Source organism: Sorex araneus, chromosome 9 (genome assembly GCF_027595985.1).
Source record: "Sorex araneus isolate mSorAra2 chromosome 9, mSorAra2.pri, whole genome shotgun sequence".
Taxonomy (NCBI): Eukaryota; Metazoa; Chordata; class Mammalia; order Eulipotyphla; family Soricidae; genus Sorex; species Sorex araneus.
In genome coordinates this window covers 7,212,131-7,230,206 of record NC_073310.1, presented here as the reverse complement: position 1 = coordinate 7,230,206, position 18,076 = coordinate 7,212,131, and the positions used below count along the sequence as shown (strand labels likewise).

General features: G+C 48.8%; 1 protein-coding gene across 3 annotated transcripts in view; it reads left to right on the top strand.

Moving 5' to 3' along the window:
* Nucleotides 1-17,017, top strand: part of MED13L (mediator complex subunit 13L) — a 282,240-nt gene extending 265,223 nt beyond the window's left edge. For 2 of the 3 annotated variants that reach the window (XM_055147001.1, XM_055147000.1), the window contains exons 24-31: nt 512-735; nt 1,134-1,276; nt 4,170-4,328; nt 7,157-7,333; nt 8,346-8,497; nt 10,761-10,922; nt 13,212-13,324; nt 14,105-17,017. In XM_055147001.1, the coding sequence (XP_055002976.1) occupies nt 512-735; nt 1,134-1,276; nt 4,170-4,328; nt 7,157-7,333; nt 8,346-8,497; nt 10,761-10,922; nt 13,212-13,324; nt 14,105-14,237 (1,263 nt within the window). In that variant the 3' untranslated portion in view covers nt 14,238-17,017. The remainder of the gene's footprint in view (nt 1-511; nt 736-1,133; nt 1,277-4,169; nt 4,329-7,156; nt 7,334-8,345; nt 8,498-10,760; nt 10,923-13,211; nt 13,325-14,104) is intronic. The other variant, XR_008631414.1, reaches the window with a different exon arrangement.
* The last annotated feature ends 1,059 nt before the right edge of the window (nt 17,018-18,076 follow it).

Sequence of the window (18,076 nt, the reverse complement as noted above, 5' to 3'; positions counted from 1 at the left end):
TTTACTCAGTCATATTCTGAATTTTGTCTTTCAACCTTGAGTGAATTTGTGTTGATAAATTGATTTTGTCTGAAAAAAAAAAAAAACCAAACAATTTGGACAGGCCTCACGCATGAAGGTACCAGCAGAGGAATTCAGGTGTGTGTAATCCCATCAACAGCCAACATCCAGAGACTTAAAAGCAAGCTCCCAGGAGCGATATCCCAGATATCTTGTAGCCTACTTCTTCCTCTGGGAGAAACTGGCAAGCTTCTGAGAGCTTCTGCCCACATGGGAGAGCCTCGCAAGCTTCCCATGGTGTATTCATATACCAAAGCCAGTAACAAGCTGGATCCCATTCCCCTGACCCTGAAAGCTCCAGTGCGACATCGTTGGGAGGGACGAGTCGAGAGAGACTTCTAAGATCTCAGGGAAAGGACGAATGGAGAGGTTACTGAGCCTGCTCGAGAAATTGACGATTAATGGGGATTCGTGATTCGTGATTGTGAAATTGATTCTGATTTTATTTCAGCGGCCCAGCCCAATCCAGCTTTACTCCCCTCCTTTTATACTGGCCCCGATCAAAGATAAGCAGACAGAACTCGGGGAGACGTTTGGAGAAGCAAGCCAGAAATACAATGTGCTCTTCGTGGGCTATTGTCTGTCTCACGACCAGCGCTGGCTCCTGGCCTCCTGTACAGATCTCCACGGGGAGTTATTGGAGACTTGCATTGTAAATATTGCTTTACCAAACAGGTGAGCAGCCTTGGTTAATAGTACGTGTAAATTGATGCTGACTTTTCTTGCTTTTCTTTTTTTTTTTTTTGGTTTTGTTTTGGGACCATATCCAGAGATGCTCAGGGCTTACTCCTGGCTCTCTGCTCAAGGATCACTCTCAGTGAGGTTCAGGAGACTATATGGGGTGTGAGGGATCAAACCTAGGTCCACTGTGTTCAAGATAAGTACCCTACCCGCTGTACTGTCATCACTCCAACCCAGTGCTCACCTCTTTGAGATGTGAATGATTCTGATTTGCAGTGGGTACTTTGTTGCGTAGATGGTTTCTTTGGAACATTCTTGGTTTGTCTTCCTAAATAATAACGGATTCATTTGGGTACTCCTTCCCCACTTTTTTGTTTTGTTTTAAATTTTAGATCACGGAGGAGTAAAGTATCTGCTCGTAAAATTGGACTACAGAAGTTGTGGGAATGGTGCATAGGTATTGTTCAGATGACATCTCTACCCTGGAGAGTTGTAATTGGGCGACTGGGGCGTCTCGGACATGGGGAACTTAAAGGTGAGAAATATTTGAAACTTTACATACTGCTTCATGAAACAGGCAAGAGGACTGAGCTCACAGGAGGAATAGGAAGTTGATGGAAAAGACACTGTAAACACACAAGAGAGATTCAGTAGTTTTAAAGCTACTTCTTGACGCCATCGCCATTTGCTCAGGACCTGGTTCAAAGTATAGCATCTGCCTTCAATTTGAGGCTCCAAGTCTGACCCTCTGCACAGCGTCACCCCCAGGGCTTTAACCAGGTATATCCCAAGTGACCCCTAAGCACCGGTCACTGGGATCAAGCACCTAACTGGAGGGTCACACAGCAAGACTGAGCATTGCCTGGAGCGATATCAGACCCCTTACGTGCACCTTGGAGTGGTCTGTCTGAAAAGAAAACTGGCACTCAATGCAGTTAAATTTCTAATATTCATATACTGAGTAAGTGAGAAGAAAGTAGTTTCATTTTATGTTATTAAAGACTGTGGTTTACAAAGTTGTTGATAGTTGAGTTTTAGACACACAGTGTTGTAGCACCAATCCCACCACCAGTGTCAGCTTCCCTCACCAGTGTTCACGGGTTCCCTCCTGTCCCCGAGGGGAAAACAAAATATTTTATGTGAAAGTTTTATAACAGATTATGAGTGATAGAAGATATATATAATAAAAACTTTTAGACTCCTTCATTTATTTATTTGGGGTGGTTGATGGTGATTGGTTTTGTATTTGTTACTTTTTGGTGGCACAGGAGCAAGATAAATCCTGATACACAAATGCAAGTAGTTGTAAATTAGAGCAGTTGATACACATTGTCACTGTCTAGTATTCTTCAGTCAAGAAAGTTGAGAGAAGAATTTTTTTTAAGCTGATTCCATTAATATATCCAACAACTACTTACACTCCTTGTATATAATAGTCACAAAACACTGGCAGGAGCCAGCATGCCACAGCTGACTCTCGGCAGCTGGACATGGAGAGTCTGGCTCATGTCAGCACCAGAGTAGCTACATGGATGCTTTCCGTGATCCATACAAACAAGTCTGGATTACTTTTTGCTGGTTTTTGTTTTGATGGGGGGAAGGGTTTGTGAGGGGCGCCCCAGCAGTGCTCAGGGCTTATTCCTGACTCTGCACTCAAGGATCACTCCTGGCAGGGTTCAGGGGACCCTGTGGAGTCCCGGGGATCAAACCTGGGCCAGCTGTGTGCAAGGCAAGTGCCCGACCTGCCGTACTATCTCTCTAGCCCCTAGGTTTTTAAGCCTTATTAATGACACGTTTATTGAAAGTTCAATATATGCATATAGATGGAAGAAATTTTTTCCTAAGATTTGCACAAAAAGCAAGGCGAGTGTCAGAAAATAGTTTGTTAGTCTTGTGTACGTAAGTACATTAGAGCAGAATCAGCAGATTTTCTCTGGAAAGGCCAGATAGTATTTGCAACTTGGCATTGAAGCTGGTCTCTACTGTTCAGTTGTATAGCTATTCAGTTCTGGGCTTGTCGTGTGAAAGCATTCATAACCAGTACTGAGTAAATGGGTATGGCTGTGTTCCATACTGGAATTAACTGAGCGCCACTCTTAACCCTCGGGACGAATTACAGCATAATTGAAAAGGATCAGGGCAATCAAAGGTTGCTCAGTGGTGCTGTCACTTGGTGATTTGGGAAATTATGGAGGTCATCACTGTCCATCATACACTATCTAAAAGGGGCATACTCTCATCTTTCAGAAGAGAGGGATGTTTGTAAGTGTGGTTAGAGGAACTGATGAAAAGATTGAAAGAAAATTTCGCTCCAGGCAGTAAAATCAGAGAGAAGAGCCTAGTGTGAATGTACAGGAAGTTTGTCTCTTAACCTGGGCTGTGTGCAGACTGTGTTTCTGTGCTACGGTATTGGATAGCGGTCCGTCAATCTCATTATCAGCTCTCTGAGTTTCCCTCTGTCTTACCAGGTATCCTACCTTTCCCTACTTACCTGTTTGATTTTTCTGTGGTTTTTAGGAATATGTTTTTAATTCCTGGCCACTTTGACTGTCGCCACTCCAGTTTGTGGGTTTTCAGGAACATGAAAAACTGTTCTTTTGCTTTAAAGGTAGACTCCTGCTTTGAAGTAACAGGCATGCCGAGGCAGAGCAGCTGAGCGCAGGGGCTGAGACAGGACAGTGGGTCCAGCTTCAGGTGTGCAAGGAGGCCACAGTGGGACTGGGCACTCGGCAGCACCCAGGCCAGCTGAGCCCCCGGCGGGTGTTGGGGATACGGTGGGTGTGCTTTTGAGTTGGAGGCAGTAAACATTAGATGTTTATGCTAACTTACTTATTTGTGGTGCCAGGAGTGGGCTCCAGGGCCTCACACTTGAAAGTCAAGTGTCCCTACTCTTGAGCTACATCCCTGTGCCAGTGTTTGGCGTAAACAGTCAGTGTGGCAGCACAGGAAGCACTTGCTCGTGGTTCTGGCTCTCTGGAGCAGCCTCGGAAAGGTCCGCCTTGGTCTCTGCTGCTGCTGCTGCTCAAGCTCGGGTTTGCCTCCAGCTGTGCTCACCCAAAGGAAAATGCAACTAGAGGCATGGAAGGAACCAGGCCCGGGGGAGGACGAGAAACAGAAGAAGGAATCAGGTAGCAAACACTGGCATCATAATCAGAGAGTATTTGGCGTATCCGGATGTGCCTGGGTGTGTGCCAGCCCCTCTCAGGTCATTCCAAACAGTCTAGAGAAGAGGAGACCTTTATTTCTCTGGAACAGACATCAAGTGACGTTTTCTTATTGTAGCAAGGAGGTAGCCAATGTAGAGCCATATTCCTTTCAGGTTCAGTCCAGGGATTTCAGCTGTCAGAGAAAAGTGCTCAAGAGCTTCCTATCAATATGAATCTCTAAAGGCCGCTTAGACTGTGTGTGACTGTGGTATTTGATTTTAGATTGGAGTATCCTCCTTGGAGAATGTTCACTACAGACAATCAGCAAACGGCTCAAGGATGTGTGCCGGATGTGTGGAATCTCTGCCGCAGACTCTCCTTCTATCCTCAGTGCCTGCCTGGTCGCCATGGAGCCCCAGGGGTCCTTTGTAGTGATGCCAGGTGAGTCTCCTCCTGTCAGTTCTGCTGATTAGGGATCGGATCAGTTCAGTCCATTCAAACTTGGGTACACAGGTAGAAAGAATGTCTTTATTATTTAAGGCTCAAACTGGAAGCTATTTGGTTTCCTCCGAGGGGCTTAGTGTATGATAGTGAGTGAGTGAGTGAGTGAGTGAGTGAGTGAGTGAGTGAGTGAGTGAGTGTATGTGTGTACGTGTTTGTATTCATTTTCATGATATATATATGGCAGAGTCTCTTGCCCCCACTCCTGGCTGTCTTCACCGGGGCCCCTCAGAGGGGGTGGGTTGAGTTTCCCTCCCTGTCCTGAGCAGAGCCCCGGCAGCCGAAGACCTCTGGAATCCAAGTCTCAGCCATGCTTAAGGTCCCTCTCCGCATGTTTGAACGAGCTACATGTATAAAGGAACCAGCAGAGGAACCCAGGTGTGTGGGACCTCGGGCTGAGATCTCCAAGCCTACTCAGATCAAGACTGGGCCTCTTCTGCCCAGGTCGCCCATTTTCCAGTAGCTAGGCGGTCACGCCCAGAAACTGTCCCCGGCGCCGTGTAGTCCCACCAACTGCCAACATCCAGAGACTATAAAACCAAGCTCCCAGAGGAGAACGACGCAGAGTCTCTTGCCCCCGCGCCTGCGTCTGGCTGTCTTCACCGATGCCCCTTGGAGGGAGTGGGTTGAGCTTCCCTCCCTGCCCCAAGCAGAGCCCCGGCAGCCGAAGACCTCCGGAACCCAGCGACAGCCATGCTCAAGGCCCCTCTCCACACGTTCAGACAAGCCTCTCGCATGAAGGAACCGGCAGAGGAACCCAGGTGTGTGACACCCGGGGCTGAGATCCCCAAGGCTGCTCCGATTGGGATTGGGCCTCTTGCGCCCAGATCCCTGTTTCCAGTTTCATACCCAGAAACTGCCCCCGGCGCCGTGTAATCCCACCAACATCAATGGCCAAGAACCAGAGACTATAAAACCAAGCTCCCAGAAGTGCGACATCTTATAGCCTGGTTCTCCCCACTCAGAGAACCTGGCAAGCTACTGAGAGTTTCCCGCATGGGAGAGCCTGGCAAGCTCCCCGTGGCATATTCATATGCCAAAACCAGTAACAATGATGGATTTCATTCCCCTGACCCTGAAAGAGCCTCTAATGCGGCACCATTGTGAAGGACAAGTAAAGAGAGGCTGCTAAAATCTCAGGGCTAGGATGAATGGAGACATGAAGACTGCTCAAGAAAATCGACGATCAACGGGGGGATGATGATGATGATGATGATGATATAAATATATATGGGAGATATATATATATACATACATATATATATATTCATGGGCTATAGCTTGGGGGAGAAATTTAAATTCTAGTGTGATCATAATGGCTAGTTATTGTTGACTGAACCCAACTTGGGTTTAGTATATGAAGATTGCCCTCTCAAGAGTAACTAGAATGGGCCAGCACGAATGTGCTTGACTAGCCTTTTGAAGACACAGCTGACAGAATCTCCAAGTGGCCTGTATGTTCAGGGATGTATGGTGAGGCACATGGGAATAAAACATTTAAAACGGCACCTTGCCCACAGCAAATGCTGAATAGATGTAAGTGATAGTATGTGGAGAGCGAGAAGAGAAGAGAAGAGAAGAGAAGAGAAGAGAAGAGAAGAGAAGAGAAGAGAAGAGAAGAGAAGAGAAGAGAGAAGAGAAGAGAAGAGAAGAGAAGAGAAGAGAAGAGAAGAGAAGAGAAGAGAAGAGAAGAGAAGAGAAGAGAAGAGACACAGAAAAAGAGACCTGGAATTTTTAAAGACAAATAGAGCACACACGTGTCTGTGTGCACACGCTTGCACGTATGTGTCCAAGTCCTACACGTTTAAGGCAAGTGCTGTATTGCTGCCCTATGCCACAGAATTTCTAAAAATCTGCCAACTAAGCTATTTCATAATTTTCTGACTAAGTCTTATACTTTTGAAACATGTTTCTACTGTCCTGGTATTTCTTTGGTCAAAGGGGAGGCCCTGCCCACTCCTTGTGAAGCCCAGTGGGAGCGGCGTGCCCTGGCCGGCCAGCCTGTGGGTCTTAGCTGCAGTGATGTCTGTGCCACTTGGTCAAATTAGAGCCTTCCTCGTGCTTTTGTCTTTATCACCAAATGGGCATAGTAGCTCCTTGAGGTGGCTGAGTAATTACATGTCGTGACATAAATGAAGAATTTGGTACAGAATCTAGCATGCAGTAAGCTTTCAGTAAGTGTTAGTAATGTGACTATTTGTCAAACAGCACCATTTCTAACATGTAGGAGACGGGAACTTTATAAAGCTTTGACAGTCAAAAGAGGGGAATTGAATTTTAGAAATAGATAAGTAATTTTAAAAAGAAAAATTCTTGACAGACTGAGTCCCGGGCTGGAGCATAGCGGTAGGGCATTTTCCTTGCACGCGGCTGACCCGGGTTCGATTCCTCTGCCCTTCTCAGAGAGCCCAGCAAGCTACCGAGAGTATCTCGCCCGCACGGCAGAGCCTGGCGAGGTACCCACAGAGTATTTGATATGCCAAAAACAGTAACAAGTCTCACGATGGAGACGTTACTGGTGCCTGCCTGAGTAAGTCGGTGAACAACGGGATGACAGTGACAGTGACAGACTGAGTCCCATTGTATCTTCACGTTCCCCATGTGGCACAAGCCTTGGGCTAAGGTAGCTGTCTGCTCTGAGTCCATTTCTTTGAAGGGTATTTAAACCATGGGGCTGAACTCTAAGTCTGTAACCAGCACGGCAGTTGTGTCTAACTCTTGTCATTCCAGCTCAGGTCCTCTTAACACTTCATATTTTCTCCCTTAAGATGCTGTCACCATGGGCTCTGTTTTTGGCCGAAGTACTGCACTGAACATGCAGTCGTCACAGCTGAACACCCCTCAGGACGCGTCTTGTACACACATCTTGGTGTTCCCAACTTCATCAACCATCCAGGTGGCTCCAGCCAACTATCCCAATGAAGATGGGTTTAGCCCCAACAACGGTGAGAGACCCTGAGTGCCAGAGTCCACAGATGCAGGGGATGGAGCCACCCGGCTGCCGTGGTTCCCCCTGTTGAAATAAGTGTTAAAACAACAAATGAAGATGAAATAGAAATTTGAGGTTCATTTTGGTTTTGAAGATGAACTTTATTTAATTTTTCATTAAAGAAAAAATAGTTTCTGGTTGGTAGGCCCTCCACGTAGGTGTGACTCTTAGAATCAGTAATTCCTTCCTGAGCATCCCTGGTGGTGCTCGGAGGACCAAGCAGTGCTAGAGGTCCCAGGGGTCTGCAGCACAGCCTCGATTCAGCCTCTCGGGCCATCCCTCCTCAAGCGTTTCTTGCTCTGTGTTTGTTTTTAAATTGTTTTCTCACAAATTCAGATGACAAAAAGCTTGCAGAAACAGCCCACAGAGTTCCTGTGTAACGCTCCTTCATTCCCTCTCAGTTCAGGTCTTCCAGATTCTGCCATGTGGCACAGCATGGTGGGCAGCGCCACACAGAACGACAGGTGCCGTTTCCCTCCCCACCAGCGCTCACAGGAGACTCACTTGAGACATTGTTACTAACTCAGGATTCTGACCTTTCCACAGCTGTCAGCGCGCAGCGAGCTTAAACCGATCCCACTTTGCAGGCGTCCCACTCAATCTCTTGCTCCGGTCCTAGGAGTCCCTCGTAAAGGAGAGTTGTCACAGTGGTCTCAGCTCTTCCAGATCACAGGCAGAAGTACACAGTTCATTAGCATGAATTCAGTCACTTGAGTGATTAGCACCCAGTGCACACAGTTAACTCTTAAGGTGTTAACACTGCAATCATCAGCCAGTAAGATATTTCGATATGCCAGAAACATAACAAGTCTCACACTGGAGACATTATTGGTGCCCGCTCAAGCAAATCGATGAACAGTGGGATGACAGTGATAGTGATACACTGAAGGGGAAGTAAAAAATCATGATTAAAAAGAGGAAACAGGTATTTTTTAACGTTGTGTTTTCTCCGCCCACCCCTCTTCTAGATGACATGTTTGACCTTCCATTCCCGGACGATATGGACAATGACATTCGCATCTTGATAACGGGGAACCTCCACTCCTCTCCCAACTCGTCCCCCGTGCCCTCCCCGGGCTCCCCTGGCATCGGCGTGGGCTCTCACTTCCAGCACAGCCGGGTAAGGGCGCCGCACGACCCGTGTCCCAGCCCGTCTGCGCCCACATGAGAGTGGCCTGTAGGAGTGAGACCGTCCCTCTCTCCACGCCTGCCCAGGGGCCTCCCCCCAGTGAGAGAGAAGTAAATGTGGGAAAGTGATTCTCAGTTTCATTTTCATATAAAAACAGGAATTTGAAAGAAACAGGCCATTATTGCTGTTGTGCTTTGTCAGAGGAGCAGCCTGTTACAGCCGCACAGGTTTCGTACAATGGCTGTTTTTCTTAGGGGGGAAGGAAAAGGTTTTGGTTGTTGCCGCTTCCCAGTTATCTGTTTATTTACTTGTGCCAAATGTGCGGCTTTTTGGATGCTCATTCCTCCGTGCTGCTCAGTTAGCTTGCGCAGAGAGTGTTCTTACTGAAGAGCCCTTGCTGGCCACCAGTTACCCTGAGAAGCGCCCAACCTGCTTGTGTCGTGCCCCCCCCCCCCCCCCCCGTCTTCTCTGAGCGGCCTGCAGGAATGGAAGGCCCCCCGCAGGCTGATCCGGGAGGGATGCCGCGGTTAATGCCAGAGTATTAAGGGCAAAGACCGGAGCTTATAGCTAGTTTCATCTTTAAATATCCCCAGCGGTGGTTTAACAGAACATTGAGGAGTTAAAGGGTTTGGCCATAACTTGTGCTCATGAGAAATTGTTTCAAAGCTAGGTGCTGCTTGCTTACAATTGTATTGAGTTTTTTGGGGTATTTTGGGGGGCAGGCGGGGGAGGGGGTTGAAGGGGACTCCCAAGCGGTGCTGGGGAGCCTGGGGCCACTCCCAGTGGTGTTTGAGCAGCCCAGTCAGTGCAGTGGGCATCCCCCGGCAGTGTGCTCTGCAGCTGTCCCCAGGAACGTGTCGGGGGCCTGCAGCACTAGAAAGGCCCAGTGGTGCCAAGGGAACCGGGGAGTGTCTCCTAGCCTGGTCCTCGCTCCCGGGCCCTGTCTCGTGGTGAAGTCATAAGTGGAGAGGTTAAGACACGGGCAGGGGCTGCCTGATGTCCCCAGATCAGAGCATGCGGGCCGCCCCTCTCCCCTCCAGAGGTGCACTCAGAGGTCGTAGGTCTCCGTCAGGTGGACATCAGTGAAAGAGAAGGAAGATGCAGAACTGTAGTCACAAAGCAGATGGCTCAGGAGACGGCTGTCACATGCCGCCCACCCCCAGACCCCTGCCGGAATAGGGGTTTCAGATGTCTTCATTTCTTTCACGGTCACTTGCCAGCTAATGACAATTTATTGGCTCATTGGAGATTGTTGTGATCCAGAAACACACTTTTACATGGGATAGTTTTACTCTAGGATTAATGTGAGTTCTCTGAGCAGACGGCCCAACCACTCTGATGGTGGTTCGAGTCACACCTTACTAGCTCTGTGGCTCGGGGCAAGCCTCTTCTGCCTTCTCAGCCTTGGTGACCTTATCTGTGAAGTGGGAATAAGAGCAACTACCTCCCAGGGCCCATTGTTGTAATCCAGTTTATTTATTAACAAAGAATTAGGACTTGAAGGGCTGCATTAGTTTTAATAGGAAACAGCTGGCCCGTGCCTGTTGGCGCCTCATGCCCTGACGTCCGCAGTTGCCTGGCGTCTTCCAAGCAGCTTGGTTCCGATCCTGCCCGTTTCTGTGCTCAACACCTGGGCCCCCGGCCCCAGAGACTCTGGCATCCCCTCTCTCCAAGCCATTAAGCACTCCGACACCCGGCCAAGGCCTTGCCACAGAAGAAAGAGTTTCATTTGTCACAAAGTCAGTAGTGACTGTGGCAGTAGCTGGGGACCCTCTTTCCCCCTGAGACAGAAACCTTAGGAAACGGGGATACTTCCTCTTGGCGTGCACGTGCAGGACGGGCTCAGGTCCGGAAACTGGCAGGAAGACCCCAGGGTGAGGGAAGTGCCACGCGCAGACAGTGAGGCCCCTGCAGGGGAGGGCGGGCGCACTGCTGCCGGGGCCCAGTCGTGCCAGGCGAGCCCTGGGCGCGGAGACACTCCAGGGCCTCTCGGGGGTGGAGGCGGATCCGCACTCGGCTCTCAGCTCGCTTCCTAGCAACGCTGGGAGAAACCGTGTGTGCTGCAGACGAGAGATCTGAACAGATGGACCGTGCTCAGCTGGTGGCAGCCTTGCTGGTACCTCTCGCCCGCGCGGTGCTCTCTGGAAGATCCGTGTCTGGAGCACAGCTCAGGGCCTCCCGCCGGCTCCGTGTGAGCTGCGTCCGCATGCCGCGCAGGGTGGGCTCTGACGGGGCCGTGGGCTTTGTCTTTCAGAGCCAGGGCGAGCGTCTTCTCTCTCGGGAAGCTCCTGAGGAGCTGAAGCAGCAGCCTTTGGCCCTTGGGTATTTCGTGTCCACTGCCAAAGCTGAGAATCTCCCCCAGTGGTTCTGGTCATCCTGTCCTCAGGCTCAAAACCAGTGTCCCCTCTTCCTGAAGGTGAGTTTGGGGTTGTAGCATTAAAATTTGCTCTGGTCGGATTATCTGTGCGGGGGTCCGGCTCGTCCTTGACAGACTCAGGCGCCACGTGCAGTGCTGTGACGTGGTCTGCAGGATGCACCGACGTTCCTCTCGGACCCGATGGTCTGGGCAATTAAGCCCAGCAGATCTCTCTCTCTCTCTCTCTCTCTCTCTCTCTCTCTCTCTCTCTCTCTCTCTCTCTCTCTCTCTCTCTCTCTCTCTCTCTCTCTCTCTCATCTTCATCTCTCTCCCTCCCTTCACCCTTCCTCTTTTCCCCCTTCTCTCTCCCCTTCCTCCATCCCTCTCTGTCTCCCTCTCTTTCTCTCTGTCTCTCTTTCCCCCTCTCTTCTCTCTCCCACCCTCCCTCTCTCTCTTTCCCCTCTCAGGCCTCACCCATTGGTGCCCGTAAGTTACCCCTGGCCCCGCACTCCTGCTGGTGAAGTCAGGCTGTGTGTGAGACAGAAGTCCTACCTGCTATATAATCACTCCGGCCTCTGAATCAAAAATAAATATTTTTTTGGTGGGGAGGGGGCATTGGGGTCACCCCTGGCAATGCTCAGGGGTCACACCTAGCTCTGCATTCCGGAATTATTCCTGGTGATGTTTGGGAGAACTATAGGGAATGTCGGGGATCAAACCCGGGTCGGCCAGGGCAAGGCAAATTCCCTGCCTGCTGTACTATTGCTCTGGTCCCCACAATTCTCATATTTTAACGGGCTAGAGCAATAGCACAGCGGGTAGGGTGTTTGCCTTGCACACAGCCGAGCTGGGTTCGATTCCTCCGCCCCTCTCGGAGAGCCCGGCAAGCTACCAAGAGTATGGAGCCCGCACAGCAGAGCCTGGCAAGCTCCCCGTGGCATATTCGATATGCCAAAAACAGTAACAAGTCTCACAATGGAGACATTACTGGTGCCCGCCTAAGCAAATCGATGAGCAACGGGATGACAGTGACAGACAGTGACAGTGAGTGACTTTAGCATATTAAATCAGAGAAAGTATTTGATCTTTGTTTGGAAACTGGCTGCCATTGTGGACCAGTGACTTATTCCCTTCCCCTCCACACCCCAGAACAGCACACGCTTTCCAAGGGCTGGCACTCCCAGGAGTGCTCAGGGGTCTGCAGTCACTCATGGTGGTACTGGGCCTCACAGCACTGACCTAAAGGTTTCATACTTGGCCCTGGGGTCAGGTGGTGCCAGAGGTTGAACTTGTAGTGTGCAGGATGCGTACCCCAGCCCTAGGAGCCCTCTCTGGGTCCTTGAGAAGTCTGTTCTGCCATTAACTCCGTCGACTGAAAAGGCGTAAGAAGAAATGACACTCAGTAGCCATGAGCACCTCTATTGCCATGACTGAGGTTCTAAAATACAGATATTCCGAAAAGAAGCAGAAAGGATGGAAGTTGAAGAAATGACAGGTGGCAGGTCTGGAATAAAGAAATATTGGGAATGACCAGGACATTGTGTCAGACCAGAAAAAAGCAAGGATGTTGCCCAAGGTTATGGGGTCCTGTCAGAGACGCGGGATCCAGTGGGCAGTTTTCCCATTTGCCAAGGATGAGATCGTTTTTGCTCATAAAATTTTTTGTTTTAAATCCTACATGTATTTCTAAGTTATGTAGTAGCAGTGTATTTCAATAGATTCATGGGTAGAAACCATGATGCTGGGAGACACTTAGCAGCGCCTTATGAAACTGCTGGAGTAGCAGCTCATTGATCTGAAGATGGGAAAATAAGCGTTCACATTGTGTATGTTCCGAGTTATTCTTAGTTTTGATACAGCAGGTCCCGCTGCGGCGGCTGGTTGAAAGCGAGGGAACTGTCTGGACGGGGCAGGCAGGGACGCAGCAGCTCACGCCCGGGCTTTGTGAGGGGGCAGTAAGAAGTGTATGACACCAGCTGTGAGGTCGTTTTAGCCCTCACTCCCCCACCCGCCCCCTCTATCCCAAAGAAGCTGAACCTAATTGAGTCTTTGGAACGAACTGTGACCTTCTGGGTAGTCAAGAGAGCACACCGCCGCAGGCCTGGCCAGCTGCCTCCTGGGGTGGCGTCAGGACCCCGAGAGGCCTCATGTAACCATTTGCAGTGCATTTGGGTTTGCAACGCCAAACCCAACCTGTTTTCCAGCCCTAGGGTCTGGAGTTTGGGGTGATTACCGATCAAAGGACATAAACGCGGAGACCCCAACTTCTGAGTCCTGTCGTGGGCATCTCCGGCAGGCGCGGGCTCCCTCTCCGCGGGCGGGTAGTGACTGTCTCTTCTCTCTCGCCAGGCTTCACTGCACCACCATATTTCTATAGCACAGACGGATGAACTTCTCCCTGCCAGGAATTCTCAGCGGGTTCCGCATCCTCTTGACTCCAAGACCACATCTGATGTTTTAAGGTGAGCTGGTCCCAGGTGATATGGCCATCCAGCGGGCAGTGATCTTGCTTTATTCTTGTGTTCCCAAGGGGTTGTGGTCATGGAAGAGCTGCCACCTGTTACTTGTGTGTATGGAAGAGCACTGTGTGATGGACCCAGTAGGGTAGTGGTGGCCCTGTGTGTGCGGGGCTGGTGATGCCCCTGTGTTCCTTGCCCACACGGTCACCCTTGCTCATTTCATGCCGACGGAAATGGATCAGAATAGGGGGCTGAGGGAGGGAGCCCCGGGGCTCTAAGCTCAGCTTTATCAGCATCTTCCCTTCCGGACTCAGGCTGTGTAAATACAGCCAGCAGAACATGAGTCTCGTGGTTGAAATCCCCGCTCAGCACGCGTTTCAGCAGGACATGTGCTCTTCCATGCCAGCCTTTTCGAAGGCTTCTAACTCTTACAAGATGTGAAAACTACACGTAAGAATCTGATCTACGGAACTTGGACCTCGAAGCCTTCTTGAGCAAGGGCCTGTTCGAAATAGTTTGAGCCACATTTGCAGTTAGTATTTTTCTAGTAGCCACGTTGAAATAGTAAGAAGAAATCAGTCAAATTAATTCCCGCAGTAGATTTTGTCTTATGTCAAAACAATTTTTATTTCAACAGTTGTCAATATAAAAGATAATCCTCTGTTATCTTACTTGCTTTTGGACTTCCTGGTTTGGAAACCCAGGGCCTGCTTCCCATCCGTCTGCCGCGGGTGGGTTCTGCGCGTGGGTCTGCCAAGCCCTTACGTGTGTGCTCTCCCGCAGGTTCGTTTTGGAGCAGTACAACGCGCTCTCGTGGCTCACGTGCAATCCGGCCACCCAGGACCGGACCTCCTGCCTTCCCGTCCACTTCGTGGTGCTCACTCAGTTGTACAATGCCATCATGAATATACTCTAATGGAAAAGCACTTGTTCTCTCGGGCTCCGTTCCTTCCCCCTGCGACCTCAGTCCCAGGAACTGCGACCCTCTGCAAGTCTCCCGCCGCCTCTTCTCGAGACCACTCTCCACAGTCCCGCCCTGTGATTCCGTCTCAGAGGCACTCGTCATTTCCGCAGTGTTCATTCAGAGTGACTCATTGACACTTCTCCCACGGACCCGGACACCTCCACCCGCAGGGACTCTGCCAGTGTTAGGCTGCGCGCCGCCCCAGACCACTGGGCCACAGGAAGGCTTTTGGTTTTGTTGGTTTTCTTTTTCTTTTTTTTTTTGGTTGTTTTTCTTTTCTTTTGAAGAGGGAAATGGACAAGACAGTTTCCTTTTGCACAAGAGTCTGTCTTCAGTCTCTGTTTAGAGTCAGGGTGCATCAGCCCTTCGGATGAAATCCTCTGATTATTTGGTGTATGGCCTGTGGGTTACCCGAACTCCATAACCTGGGGACTCTTCTCAAAATCAGAACCAGCCCAAGTACCTGCTTGCACGACGGGGTTTCTGCGGCGCGAGCGCTTCGAGACGTCACGCCTGTGTGTAGATGCAGAAGGTCTGGAGACATCTTCATTTTGTTTATTTATTTCCTCTTGTTTCGTCGTATGATTTTTGTGACTTTCTTTTCATTTTTTTTTTTTTTTTTTAATTCGCAAGGACCAGGTACAGTAGCTGAAAGCCAGCTCAGACCCACCCTAGGACTCCGACTACATACCTCTGGCCCCCGGCTGCAGCAGGAGTGAAAGCAGGGCAGGGAGGCCCTGCCTCGCGCGTGGTCTGCTCACAGCCCCCGGCCGTGGCCGGCTCGCGGCAGACTGGGCGGGCGCCCTGCCGTGTCCCCTATTCAGAGCGGCAGCGCGCCCTGAAGGATCCCATTTTTCTATACCGACGGCAGTCTCGCTCGCCCTGCGCCGTGGAGGCAAGTCCCTTCGTCAGTTTTATATCGTCACAATGGAAATATATTTTCTAATGAATTCTTGTCGGAAGCCAGGTCTCTCCTCCCGTGATCTCAAAAGGGACTCATGTACATATCACAATCAAAAGTGTTTGCTCATAAAATCAGCTACGAATATCGTGAATTTTTTTTTCTGGACCATAGGAATATTATTTCAAATAAATATTACAATTTAACCATTAAATTAGTACTTGAAGTTGAGCCTTTGTGCGGGACTTTTTAAAATTTAAACACACAAAAAAATGCCTTTTTAAAGCATTAATGGCTAACAAGTATTTTATGACTCCTCATTCCAGGCCCGAGAGGGTGGTGTCTAAGACTCCGTTGCTAACCGCTCTGTGCTCTGTGCCCCGTCTGCGGCGGGCGCGCGCCCAGGCTCGCTTCCGACAGGCAGGTGAACCCCAGTCATCTGTGGAGAGAATCATGCAAATTTTAAAAGTTCTTCCAAGAGACTTCCAGATCCTGGTTGTTAACAAAAAAAAAAAGAAAAAAAGAAAAAAAATGAAAAATGTAATAATTGATATGATTTTGTAAAAGTATTTTTCTTGAAATAATCTAACGTTTAAAACATTATATTAAAAAATTGTGTGGTGGGAATGTGAAAACAGAGAAATAACTTGTAAATGATAATTTTGTTCTCTGTCCCACCAACCGAAGGGCGGGGGTGGGGTGGGGGTCTTTCGCAATGTATAGGTTAAAAAAAAATCTGATATATCAAACCATTTGTATCTAATGTGTACAGTGTAAAATTGACTTTAAAAATATTGCAGTGCTATTTTTTCTTAATCAGAAAGGAAAAATTCTCAAGGCCTTTTGAAGAGCATAAGATGATGAAGATTGTAAACTTGTATAAAATTATCTTGGTGAGAAGACAAATTGTAAAGTAGATATTTGTAATCTTTTACCACTTTGGGGTTGCTTTTTTCCCAGAATTCATCAGAATTTTGAATTTTTTTTAAAAAAAAACGGGCTGTTTTTAATGCAGGGGCTTTTCTTCCCTAGAAACCCAATTCTAAGCAAAAAGAAAAAAAAAACACAAAAAACAAAAAACCCCTACAAAAATTTAAAAAAAAAATAAGGCAGCAAAGGGTAGTTTTCATCTGGTGTCTTTTATTTAAGTTTTTTAAGTTAAAAGCTGGTGACATATTTATACGTTTTTGTGCAAAAATAAATGAATGGCAATAGATTTTAAAAAATCTTATTATGTACTTCTGTGTGAGAAAGTCTGTATAATATTTCCCTTAAATATGCATTATTTTACTTGTGAGTTTTTTACGGAATTAATCTGAAATGTAAAAGCCCTGGATTTGCTACAGAGTGAGAAGTTATTTTATTTTTCTTTTTATTTTTAATTTTGGAAATTCTGCAGAAATCAGAACTCTTACCAAGGTTTGAACTAAAAGGGGGAAGCGGGGAGGGAGGGGGCGGGTTGGCCGGCATGCTTGTATATTTCAGAGCCTTTTTTAAATGTAAAAGCTGTACATTTCTGGGAAGTTCTGAATTTCTTTTTGTTTCCTTTTTCCTTCAAGCATTTTGCAGTGAGCTTCTTTTATATATAGCAAACAATTTGAAAGGATACAAAAATATGTGAAGTTCATTTTAAAAAAAAAAACTACAGTATAGCGCTGGTACCGTACACTAAAAGACTTTGATAAAAAGAAACAATACTAAAAGGCCTCCATTTTAAATGTCATTCATATATACCTTGTGAATGAGAGCTATATACTTTTACACACTTTTTTAGAGGAATAAATTATTGAATTACTGAAATTTTGAGTGGCTTTTTTCCCCCCTCACATCCTGCCTTTGTGACAGTAATCTGTGCCCGGTCAGAAGGTGTGTGTGTTAGGAGCTGGACGCCCTTGGCCGGGAGTCACTTTCTACATTCAGGTCCAGATGGACATCGACGTTTATTGCCCAGGTCACCGCGCTGGTATCCTCTTACTCCTGGTACGAGTGTGTGCACGCGCACCCATGCACGCACTCTTGTTCACGCGCTCTCTCCTCTCTCCTCTCCTCCTCCCTCTCGTCTCTCTCCCCCCCTTCTCCTCTCTCTCTCCTCCAACCTCTCATCTCTCCCCCCTTCTCCTCTCTCTCTCCTCCAACCTCTCGTCTCTCTCTCTCTCCTCTCCTCCTCCCTCTCGTCTCTCTCTCCCCCTTCTCTTTCTCCTCTCCTCCTCCCTCTCATCTCTCTCCCCCTTCTCTCTCCTCCTCCCTCTCATCTCTCTCCCCCTTCTCCTCTCTCTCTCCTCTCCTCCTCCCTCTTGTCTCTCTCTCCCCCCTTCTCTCTCCTCTCTCCCTCCCTCCTTTTCTCTCCCCCCCCTTCCCTTTCCCTCTCCTTCTCTCTCCCCTTTCAGTTAGGGCTCCCAGTGCAAACTTCAACTTTTTTAGTAGATGAGACCTAATGGCGTTTCCAGACTCTCAAGATTATTAGCCCCAAGTCTCTTCTGATTCCTTTCTTTTCCCCGTCCCAGCCAGCTCCACTTTGCTCTTCCTTAAAAAAAAAAAGGCAGATCTGGCCAGAGAGACTGAATACAACCAGCCCCTTCTGCGCATGGAGAGAGACACTCACTCCCCAGCTCCTCGTGGTCCCCCAGCACCTCCTGAGCCTCCCGCTGAGCACAGAGCTGGGGGTTTTCCTCGGCCCCACCAGGTCTGGCTTGAAACCCAAACAAATGAGAAATGCATCTTTTGACTGTTTTCCCGATCATGGGCCGCAGTGTGGCGTGGCCTTGGCATGCAGGAGAAGCGCATGTTGGAAGGGGGTGATCTCCGCCAGGAGGGTGCACGTCAGGACGTGAAGAACGGCCGGGCAGAACGAGTGAACCAGAGACCCTGCTTGTCTGCGTCTAACCCTCCA